Source organism: Plasmodium gaboni, chromosome 6 (assembly GCF_001602025.1).
Source record: "Plasmodium gaboni strain SY75 chromosome 6, whole genome shotgun sequence".
Taxonomy (NCBI): domain Eukaryota; phylum Apicomplexa; class Aconoidasida; order Haemosporida; family Plasmodiidae; genus Plasmodium; species Plasmodium gaboni.
This window is the reverse complement of record NC_031486.1, coordinates 216799-228660: the sequence shown is the minus strand read 5'-3', so window position 1 is coordinate 228660 and position 11862 is coordinate 216799. Positions and strand designations below refer to the sequence as shown.

The 11862-nt window shown below is 18.1% G+C and overlaps 5 protein-coding genes across 5 annotated transcripts in view; 3 read left to right on the top strand and 2 right to left on the bottom strand.

Moving 5' to 3' along the window:
• Positions 1-221, top strand: part of PGSY75_0607600 (putative spindle assembly abnormal protein 6) — a gene marked incomplete at both ends in the record, with an annotated part of 2720 nt that extends 2499 nt beyond the window's left edge. Inside the window, 2 exons of the mRNA XM_018784657.1 lie at positions 44-90; positions 169-221. Of these exons, the coding sequence (XP_018642710.1) occupies positions 44-90; positions 169-221 (100 nt within the window). Of the gene's footprint in view, positions 91-168 lie in introns of the transcript that reaches the window.
• Positions 222-782: 561 nt separating this feature from the next.
• On the bottom strand, positions 783-2357 carry PGSY75_0607500 (putative para-hydroxybenzoate--polyprenyltransferase; the record flags this gene model as incomplete). Its single annotated transcript, XM_018784655.1, has 1 exon — positions 783-2357. One exon carries the CDS (start codon positions 2355-2357, stop codon positions 783-785), a length of 1575 nt encoding a protein of 524 aa, XP_018642709.1.
• Positions 2358-3830: 1473 nt separating this feature from the next.
• PGSY75_0607400 (putative G-protein associated signal transduction protein) lies at positions 3831-7155 on the top strand (the record flags this gene model as incomplete). The annotated part of the gene is made up of 13 exons (XM_018784654.1): positions 3831-4418; positions 4552-4877; positions 5029-5295; positions 5433-5540; positions 5658-5695; positions 5779-5851; positions 5952-6041; positions 6181-6315; positions 6433-6493; positions 6612-6668; positions 6760-6822; positions 6962-7027; positions 7123-7155. The coding sequence occupies 13 exons, from the start codon at positions 3831-3833 to the stop codon at positions 7153-7155; spliced, it is 1905 nt and encodes a 634-aa protein (XP_018642708.1).
• Positions 7156-7426: 271 nt separating this feature from the next.
• Positions 7427-8824, bottom strand: PGSY75_0607300 (uroporphyrinogen III decarboxylase; the record flags this gene model as incomplete). The annotated part of the gene is made up of 2 exons (XM_018784653.1): positions 7427-8499; positions 8656-8824. 2 exons carry the CDS (start codon positions 8822-8824, stop codon positions 7427-7429), a joined length of 1242 nt encoding a protein of 413 aa, XP_018642707.1.
• A 1275-nt stretch (positions 8825-10099) lies between these two features.
• PGSY75_0607200 (putative RING zinc finger protein) lies at positions 10100-11521 on the top strand (the record flags this gene model as incomplete). Its single annotated transcript, XM_018784652.1, has 2 exons — positions 10100-10133; positions 10287-11521. The coding sequence occupies 2 exons, from the start codon at positions 10100-10102 to the stop codon at positions 11519-11521; spliced, it is 1269 nt and encodes a 422-aa protein (XP_018642706.1).
• Positions 11522-11862: the final 341 nt, after the last annotated feature.

Here is an 11862-nt window from a genome sequence, read left to right as displayed (position 1 = left end):
TATATACATATATATTATTTTATTTGTTCATTCACCTTTGTAGTAATATGAACCACATGAATTTAATGAACGGAAAGATTGATACTTTAGGTATGAGATAAAAATATATATATTTTTATATATATATATATATATATATATTTTTTTTTTTTTTTTTTCTTTTTATAGATATGAACGATCGATATAACAAACCTGTGAAATTCATTCCTCCAGGAATATAAGAAGATTATAATTTTGAATAATATACACACAAATATATATATTTATATAATTACTTATTTATCTTCTTGTATTTTTAATCTTCTTTTTTTGGTCTTATTAATTTTATTATATGATATATTATTTTATTTTATTTTTTTTGAGTGTACTTTTTGTGTAAAATTCATATATAAGTTTATCATAATTAACATTTAACATATTATTTATTTTTTTAATCTTTTTAAATATATATATATAAATGTGTACAAATCGACACAAGTCATATGAAAGAAAAGAGAAATTAACAATATGTATATATATATATGTATATATTTTTATTTATTTAATTAAAAAAAAAAAAAAAAAAAAAATGTCCAAGGAACATCTTCTCATTAATAGGACAAATAAAATATTTATGTATGCATGAAAAAAAAAAAAAATAACAATTTTGAAGAACAAAATAAATTGAGTAGTCATATATATATATATATCCTAATATGTTGATATATTTGTAAAAATATTCATGCCTTTCTTAATCTTCATTTGATGATTTATTTATAATATATATATATTTTATTTATTTATTATTTTTTATTTTCTTCCTTTTTATGTACCACTTGGAAAGACTTACTTAGAATTGCTGCGAGGGCCATTAAGAACAAAACATTTTTACTCCTTTTAAAAAAATTCATACATTTTTGCTTATCAGTTAAGGATACGTTGTCTAGAATGTAATACAAATACATTATATTGAATGTTGAAAATATGTAGTAAGAAAAATGCATATCAAAAAGATATGATGATGCATACAAAAAAAGGAGCATATTGAGAGATAATAATTTTGAATATTTTAATGTATTTTTATCCCATTTGATGGATAGCGATTTAAGTTTTAATCTGATATCATCTTTTTTATCTTGATGGGCATATATTGTATCATATATAATAGTTAAGAATGATAAAGGTAAGAAACCTACAACAGTTGGAATTATATTATCTATTAAATTAATATTTACACTTGCTGATATAAAATAACCTAAATTAAATGTAAGAGATAAATATATCTGTGCATAATATGTTAAACGTTTAAATAAAGGATATGTAAAAATGAAGAAGGTTGAATATAAACCTATATAAATTGTATTATAATTAAATTGAAAGAGAGTTAAAAGAGATAGTATTCCATGTATAGAACAATATATTATAGCTTTATTTACACTTATATTTGTATTAGCTATGGGTCTATTTTTTGTTCTTTCAACTTGTTTATCAAAATTTTTATCTAATAAGTCATTTATAATACATCCTGTAATTCTTGTATTTATACTACCAAATAAGAACAAACTTATATTTTTTAATATATCTTTTATTTCATTCATATTAATAATATTATTATTTAATAATATATTGTTAATATCGTAAGTTAAAAAATAACCATATAAAGATGAATAAAATAATAAATATATCCCAGCTGGTATGTGTAATCTGCATAATATGATATAATTTTTTAAATTAAATATTAAGATATCTTTCCATTTGTTTTGTCCACATTTTTTATTATCACCATGCATATTATAAATATTAGAAATATTAGAAATATTAGAAATATCATCGTCCTTATTATTATTATTATTATTATTATTATTATTATTATTATTTCTGTTGTTATATTTTTGCAAAATTTTTATTGGACCGTGCAATTCTTTGTTATTATTTTTTGTATGTTTATCTATATGACCTGAATAATAACACCTTTGTAGTGTTATCATTTTTTTTTTTTCATACAATTTTTGATTGTTCTTATAATTCAAAATATTACTATCATCATAGATATTATATGGCTCATAAGAAATATTCGATACATTATCTTTTATTTTATATACCTTAGAAGTAATCTGATTTTTATTAAATGAATAATAATCTCCTTCCCGCTTCAACTCCTTCTCATAATAATTATTATTATTAAATATATTATAATCTGTATTATTTACATTATTTTGCTTCATCAATTTCATTCTTATGAACATAGAGTAATAGTAATACCCACGAATATGTTCTTCATTTATTATTCTTTTTTTATTTGAAATGTAAATGTCTGTTTGTTTTTTTTCATATTTTTTAAAATTTTTTAAAAAATGTTCCAAATATGTTTTTTGCATTAATGAGGAGTGAAAATAAGGATATAAGAAAAATTTATAAATATTAAACAAAATGAAAAAATATATATATAATATATATATATATATATATATATATATATATATATAATATATATAATATATATAATATATATATATAACTACATTTTTATATATCTACATTTATATAATATATATTTGATAGCCTTTTACATATATTTAAAAATATTTGTTACATTCATATATATGTTCATAAATTCTTATGGATACATATTTTATGTAATATAATATATATATATTGTCTTATATATATATATATATATATTTTAATATTTATATTTATTTATTGTGATCCCTTGATTATATTAAATACAAACACATAGTTGTATATCTCAAAAAATTAATATTGTCGAATCAATAAAAAAAAAAAAAAAAAAGAAACATCACATGAAGATATACAAATTATTCTGTAATATTATGTACACAAAAAAAAATAAAATAAATAAGTAATAAAAAATTAGAAGAATAAAACAATATAAATGAAAACAAACCAAACTGATCTTAGGTCATATAATATAAATAGATTATATTTTTAAAATATTAATTTTAATCTTTAACAAATTATCAAGTGTAAAAAAAAAAAAATAAGGTGAACACAGAATAATAAAAATAGTGATATATATAATATATATATATATAAGATATATATTAATATATATAAATAAATAAATAAATATATATATATATATATATATATATATATAATATAATATATGTAATATTTAATAAGAGGAGATATATAAAAAATAAGTGAGGAATTATAAATATAATTTTTTTTTTTTTTTATATATATAACTTTGAAAATAAAAATGAAAGAATGAAAAATTAATATATATAATATATGTATATATTTATATGCATATAATTATATAATAATTTTGTCTCTTAATTTTTATAATTTATTTTATATTTTTTTTTTATTGTAGTTATTTATATACTACTTGATATATGGCATATTTCATATATGTATATTTTTTTTTTTTTTTTTTTTTTTTTTTTTTTTAATAATGACATTGCATTGTGTTTTTGTTTGATTTATTTGTAAGAAAAATAAAGAGTTTAAATTGTTTTAATGTATATGTGAAATGTAACATATTTTTTTTGTTGAATAATTTGAATACCTTTTGTAAGAGCATATAAAATATGAATAAATAAATAAATATATATATATATATATATTATATATATGTAATATTTTGTATGAATTGATTTTTATATTTTTATGTGTTTATATTTTATATGTGACACATGAAGTAATATTATAAGAGAGAATCCAAATAATAATTTTGTTTTAATTTTCCCCTGTAACAACACATATAATACATATATATATATATATATATATATATATGTATATATGTATGTATGTATGTATGTGTTATCATTTATTTATTGACATATATTTATATATATTACATTTTATTTTTGTTTAAAATGAAGTTCGCTGAGAAGTTAAAACACATGAAAGTAAAATCCTGGGAACATAAATACATAGACTACAAATTTTTAAAAAAGATAATAAAAAGAAAATGTAATCCTGATATTATTAGTTTATATGAAAGAATTGATAAGAATAATCTAGATGTTAAAGAAGTGTGTTCATTAATTAATTCGGAATATAAATATCCACCAAACCATAAGGAGAAAAAGAAAAAATCAGATATAGAATGTGTAGATATAGATTATGATTATTTATTTTTTTATATTTTAGAAGAATATATTAATATGGTTAAAGAACATTATGTTAATGAATGTTCTTTTTTGACAGAAAAATTAAATGAAATAAAATATTTTTTAGAAAGTGATAAAATTAATCTTAAAGAAATAGAAATGTCAAAAACAAAATGTTTACATATATATAATTCGTTTGATATATTAAATAATTATTTAAATATAAATGTATTATCTGTCTATAAAATACTTAAGAAAAAAAACAAAAAAGAAAAACTTACAACATCTTTGGACCTTTATCAGAAGTATTGTAATAATTTACATCAAATAAGCAAAGAGGAACAGCTTAACGTAAAAATAAAAATATATATATAAATAGATAAAAAAAAATATATATGTATGGATGGATGGACATATACCTTTTTTTTAATATAATCCATTTTGTGTTCATATTTTATTTATTTATTTTATTTTTATTTTATAGGAAAAAATAAAATCAACTTATTTGTTAGTTCAAAAGAAAAGAGGTGATAATTGTGAGAAATTAGATTTCTTAAATTTTAAAATATATATTAAAAGTAAAATAGAAAAAATAGGACAGTATAAAGGAACCCTTTATATCTTATGTGGAATATTGATAACTCTTATTATAAATACAATAATTTTGTTATATATAAATATAAATAATATAAACATGAATGTTATTTTGTCTGTCCTACCTGTATACAGACTATTATATGTTTTGAATTTTTTTTTCCTCTTCATATTTGGATCCTTTCTGTTCATGCAGTTTTATGGTGTTAATTTTACGTACGTTTAAACAGGAATCAAAAATATAAATAAATAAATAAATAAATATATATATATATATATATATATATATATATATATATATATGTATTAATTGATTGATTGAATTTGACTTAATATGTATATTTTTTTTATATTTTATTTTTTATAGATACATTTTAGATTTAAATAAAATAATTATTGACGAATATTACTACTTGATAAATTACGTAATTTTGATTATATTTCTGACCACTTTATCATTATTAATATTTTTGCTGGATGTTTTATTTCAGATACATATTTTTTCAAACATTGTTTTTCATGTTTTTGTGCTTTTTATATTATTATTTTGTACAACCATTTTTCCTTTTAATTTTTATAAATATAAGGAGAACAATTTTGTTTTCTCATCCTTATTGAGAGTATTACTAAGCGGGTAACATTTTACACATAAAGATGAAAAATATAAATGTATATACATATATATATATATATATATATATGTATATAATGTGTGCACGTGTGTATATATCATATGATTATTTCATTTTATTTTATTTTATTTTTTTGTAGTTTATTTTTAGTAAATAATGTGAACCTTCTTGATAACATTATTGGAGATATTTTAACCAGTTTGTCTAAAACATTTTCAGATGTTCAATACTTATTATGTTTCTTATTGTAAGTTAATAAGCAAATATTATATATAAAATAAATATATATCTATGAAAATATGATATAGAGCTGATTGTCAAAAAAAAAATATATTTATTTCACCAAATTTGTTTTTTTTTGTAGAAAAGGAATGAAAACAAAGGAACCAGCAAAATGTCCAAGTAAAAAAAAAAAAAAAAATATATATATATATATATAATATCTTCATACTGATATATATTTTATTATTTTATTCTTATTGTAGTACTGGAGACTTATATTAATCCTATATTTTTAGCCTTACCCTTTTATTTGAGATTATGTCAGTGTCTTATCAGGTACATAAACATATAAATAATTTTTCCCTTTAAAAAAAAAAAAAAAAAAAAAAAATACAATTTATATCATCCTATTCAATGTTCATAATTAATTTTTTAGATTTAATAATGAAAGGGAAAAGGTGCATATTTATAATATGTTGAAATATTTGTCTGGAATATTTATAGTTATATGTACATCCTTCAACTGGTAAAAAAATAAAATAAATAAAATGATGTACTTATAAATATATGGCAATGAACCAGTAGTACCAAAATATAATGTGGCCATAACATATATATATAAATATATATATATATATTTTTATTTATTTATTTTTATGATGCAGGTCATATTTCGGTTTTGATATATATACAAGTAAATTAATCTTAGTTTGTTCCTATGTTATTGGATCAACGTATATGTATATATGGGACTTATATTGTGATTGGGGATTATTAAAAGAATATAATCATTTGTTAAGGTATTATAAAAAGTGGAGTGTTAATGTTTTTTAATAATATTCTCTTATATATATTACAAAATAAATATTTATTAATTTGTTTTCTATTTTTTTTTTTTTTTTTTTTTTTAATTGTAGGAAGAATAATAATATAATGTACCCACCTCATTATTATTACTTCGCAGGACTTTTAAATTTAGTACGATAAAAAAAAAAAATAGATATATATATATATATATATATATATATATGTGTATGAAATGTGCATATTGTGTTATTAATATATATGAATTTTTTTTTGTCTTTTTTTTTTTCAGATCTTCAGATTGACATGGGCTATTACGATTATGCCAATTAATATCTTTGAAAATAAGGTAATGAATAAAAAAAAGTAACATCTTATATACATATGTGTAATATTACATATATATATATATATATTTATATATTATTATTTCTTTGTAGGAAATTAATTCCTTTTTAATAACTTTTTTCTTGATGTTCATTGAAGTCCTAAGACGATCAATAGTAAGATGTTTATTAAACTTTTTTAAAATAAATATATATATATAAAAAAAAAAAAAAAAAAAAAAAAAAACATACTTTAAAAAAGTTACATATATATATATATATATATATTGTTTTTCTTTGTTTTATTTTTTTATAGTGGATGTGCTTTAGACTTGAAAATGAACATGTTACCAATGCGTCCAGATACAGGGCCATATTATGGGTACATAAAATTAAAAATAAATAATTATAATATATAATATATAAAATATGGTTTCCTATTATTTATTTTTTTTTTTTTTTTTTTTTTTTTTGTAGGTACCAAGATTGACAAAGAAGAAAAAGTTTTAACAAAAATTGTTAAATTAATGTTTTTATTAAAAAAATTTTATTTTTTATTTTATTTTTATTTTTTATTTTTTATTTATTTTTTTTTTGTGTGTGTGTGCATAATGTTTATAATATATAATTTTTGAATAAATGTCAATATATTGATAATCTTATAACATTTTTTAAAAAATAAAAACTTAACAAATAAAATATATATACATATATACATAATTATATATGTAGTGTAGATATATATATATTTTTTTTTTTTTTTTGTGCGCTTTGAAAATATTTATGACCATGTATTATTACGTATAGTATCAATAAAAACGTTTACGTTTTTGATTTTTGTGGTTGGAAGTATGCCATGACCTAGATTGGCTATATATTTATTTTTAAAAGTTATATTATTTAACATATTTATAGTATGTTGGTGAACCAAGTTATGATCTGTTAATAATAGTATATATGGATCTAGTGCTCCTTGTAAAATAATATTGTTTTGAAATAAATTAAAATAAAATTGGTCTGTATTATCTATTAATTGTTTATGTGTAATAGATAATACATCTATAGGTAGATTTTTAATATTATTATGAAAATTATTTTTTATAAATAATATAATATATATATTTGGTCTATATTTTTTTATTATTTCTATAACTTTTTTAAGATATTTAATACTATATTGGTTAAAAATATGTTTATCTACTAATTCAGCATTACTATCAAATATTTGAATAATATTTGCTCCACTATCAATTTGATTTATTAAATGATTAATACATATGTCACTTAATTTATTTATAATTTTATGCGTATCGTTTGGATTTTCATATATAAATTTAAAACTATCTTCATATGTTTTTTTATTATTCCTTGTTAAATACATAAATAATGTAAATGGTGAACCACAAAAACCTAGAATAGGTACCTCATTGTTTATTTTTTTTTTTGTTAAATTTATGGAATCATATACATAATATAAATTATCTATAATTTCTTTTACATTCAAATTGAGTTTATTAAAATCATTCATATCATAAATTTCCATATTAAAAACAGGACCCACATTCTCTACAAATTTTATATCTATACCCATTGCAACAAAAATTATTAAGATATCTGAAAATATTACTATCATATCTGTCTTGAATCTATTATATGGCATAATAGATACATATGATGATAAATCTGGACTCTTACATATTTCAAAAAAATCATACTTCTTACGTATTTCAATATATTCTGGTAGATATCTCCCAGCTTGTCTCATAAACCACAAAGGGATCTTCTTAAATTTCTTTTTGCCGTCTTTGTTTTCTATAACATTTAGGATTAAATCATTTTGAGGTCTTCCGAATTCTTTCACCATAAAATAAAAAAAATAAAATAAAATAAAAAAAATAAAATAAAATAAAAAAAAATAAAATAAAATATTACATGAATAAGATGCAAATTAAAAAATTTATATTTTTATATGTTTACATATATATATATATTTATTTATTTATTTATTACTTTCGTATTTCAAATTTTCGGGCCTAGAATATATTTCATCATTCTCATTCATATTCACAAGTGTTTCTGTTTTTAAGATATTGAATAGACCTCTTTTTAAATTTATAAAACATAAAATGTTAAGTGTGAATATATAGAATAAAAGGGCTGTTACCAAAATTTTAAGCATTCTATAAAAATTAAAATATAAAGATATACATATTACATTTCACACAGAATATGAATACTTAAAAGGTAGGTAAACTGTAATATATTTAAATGAGTATATGGTATGCTTGAAATTTTTTTTTTTTTTTTTTTTTGGTTGTTGTTGCACTTGAAATTAATGGCTCAAATATTTCTTTAATAATTTATTTGTTTATTTATTTGTTTATTTATTTATTTTTTTGAGGGGAGGTGGAATTGATTAAATATATAACATAAAAAATACTATGACACGAAAATATGAAATATGAAATATAAAATATGAAATATAAAATATGAAATATGAAATATGTAATATGAAATATGAAATATGAAATATAAAATATAAAATAGAATATGTCCTTTTTATTTTTTGCATAACTAAAAGAACATAAAATAAAAAAATTAAATGTAGAATATGTTATTATATATAAAAAGCATATTGTTTAAATAACGAAAAAAATAAAAAATAAATAAATAAAATAATAATAATACACGTACTATTGTGTATATATATATATATTATTTATTTTATACATTTTTGGCTTAAACAAATATTGCATGTGTGTTTACATAGTAATAAATATATAATATATATATATATATATATATGTAATTCCTTGAAGATATAAATATATTTTAATATATAAAATACACATATCATATATCTTTCATTTTATTTTTATGTACCTCCAATTTTGTTAATTGAAACAATATAATAAAATATATATGTGCATAAAAAGGAAAATAAAATTTCATAATTTTCTTAAAAGTTAAAAGAAAATAAGGAAAAAAAAAAAAAAAATAGGATCTAAAAAGGGATATATACATAAATACATATATATTATAATATATATATGTATATATATATTTTTATGTTTTATATAATTCAGATGTATAAAACATTCTTTTTCCATTCTGTCGAATTTTCATAAAAAGAGTCAGTGTTTATAATTTATAGAAATGATAAAAAGAAATAGATATAAAACTTGTTACAAAACATTTTTTTTTTTTTTTTTTTTTCAAGTGTAATAATTGAAAGATAGTGTATGTTTAAATGAAAAATAAAAAATAAAATAAAAATATATGCATACATATATATATTTATATATATATATATTATCTTTTATATTGTATTTCCCTTGTGTGTGTGCTTTAATTTTTTTGTTGAACGTTTTAATTTTGTAGGTTAATATAGAGTTCTTCAAAAAAAATAAAAAAAAAATAAAACTGAATAGGTGATAAGTCCCCATAAAATAAAATGAATATAGATATAGAGGATGAGATTAGTAATGGTATCTATCATAACAAAGAAAAACACAAAAACAAACACAAACATATATATATATATATATATATGATATATATGATATAATATTTTCCATTTTTTTTTTTTTTTTTTTTTTTGTGTTTTATAAAAAATAGGTTTATCGTCTTTTTTATTTCAGGTAATTATGTTGAAATTAATAACACCGAAGTTGTAATTTTTAGATATTTCACAATGGTCTTATATGTTTTATTATTTTTTTGTATCTTATCGTTTATCCTGATGTGTGTATACTACTTTCGAACCCCTTGTGAAGCATGTGATGTTTTTAATAGGATCCTTGTTATAGCCATTTTAATAAAAAGCATAGCTCATTTAAAGATTACTATAATAAGGATAAAGCTTCGACATGAAATTGAAAATGATGAAAGATTAAAAAATATTATGATTTCTTTAATAAAGTTATTTAATTTTTTAACTTTTTTTTTATCATTATTATCATTATATTTACTTCACTTTTATAAAAATATATGTACTACTAATACAATATCTTTAAAAATAATCAGAATATATTATTATTTTACAATCACTCTATATTTTATACCTCTATTATTTTATATATCATTAGGGTTATTTTTATCTATTATTATTTGTATTATGATAAATTTCTCAGTAGATGAAACTGATAGAATTCCTACACCTGAATATATTATAAAGAAATTAAAAATTATGAGATATGAAGATATAAATTATATACATAAAAAACGAAATAAAAATGGTAGCACAGGTGTCAAAACTTTTATTAAGAAACCATCCTTTGAATTAATCATAGACAAAGTAAAAAGTGTTATAATAGATAAGGATAATACACAAAAAAATAAACAAAAGAAAATTATAAAAAGTAAAGAGGACAAAAAAAAAAAAAAAAAAGAACAAAAATATTTAAAAGAAAAAGAATTAAATGCTATTATTAATTCAAATATAGGAGATGAAAATATACAAGATATGTTAAAGCCATTAAATTCTTTACCTTCTGAAGATAATAAAAAAAAAAATAACCTTGAAAAAGAAATAGATCATGCTGCATATGAAAACATTAAAATTTATGATGACCAAAATAATGATAACAATGATGATATTATTATTAGTAGTGATAAAGATATGTCAAATGAAAGTCAAGATGATACAAATAATTATAGTGACCATGATAATCAAATATATAATCAAAATGATGATGTCTGCTCTATATGTATGATGAATTATATTAATAAGGATGATGTTATGATCATGCCATGTGATAAAAGACACTTTTTTCATGTCAACTGTTTAACTAAATGGTTGTATAAAAGTCAGGTATGTCCTATATGTAGAACTAATATTGTCAATTGTATTAATTCAAAAAATGAAATAGTATAAAAAGTATATTGCACATATATAAATATATACATATATATATATATATATATATATATATATATATATAAAGTAACCATTCATATAAATACTAAGCATGTATAAACTGTGCTACAAATATAATCCTCATTTATTATCATGCACATACGAAACGTTATATCATCCAAATAATATACATATATATATATATTATGTTCTTAATAATAATGTTAAAAAAAAATAAAAAAAAAGACGGCTAATATTTCTTATCTAAATTATATTTTAAACCATCCTATTGATTGTACATATATCAATATATATATATATATATATATATATATATATATATATATATTTTTTTTTTT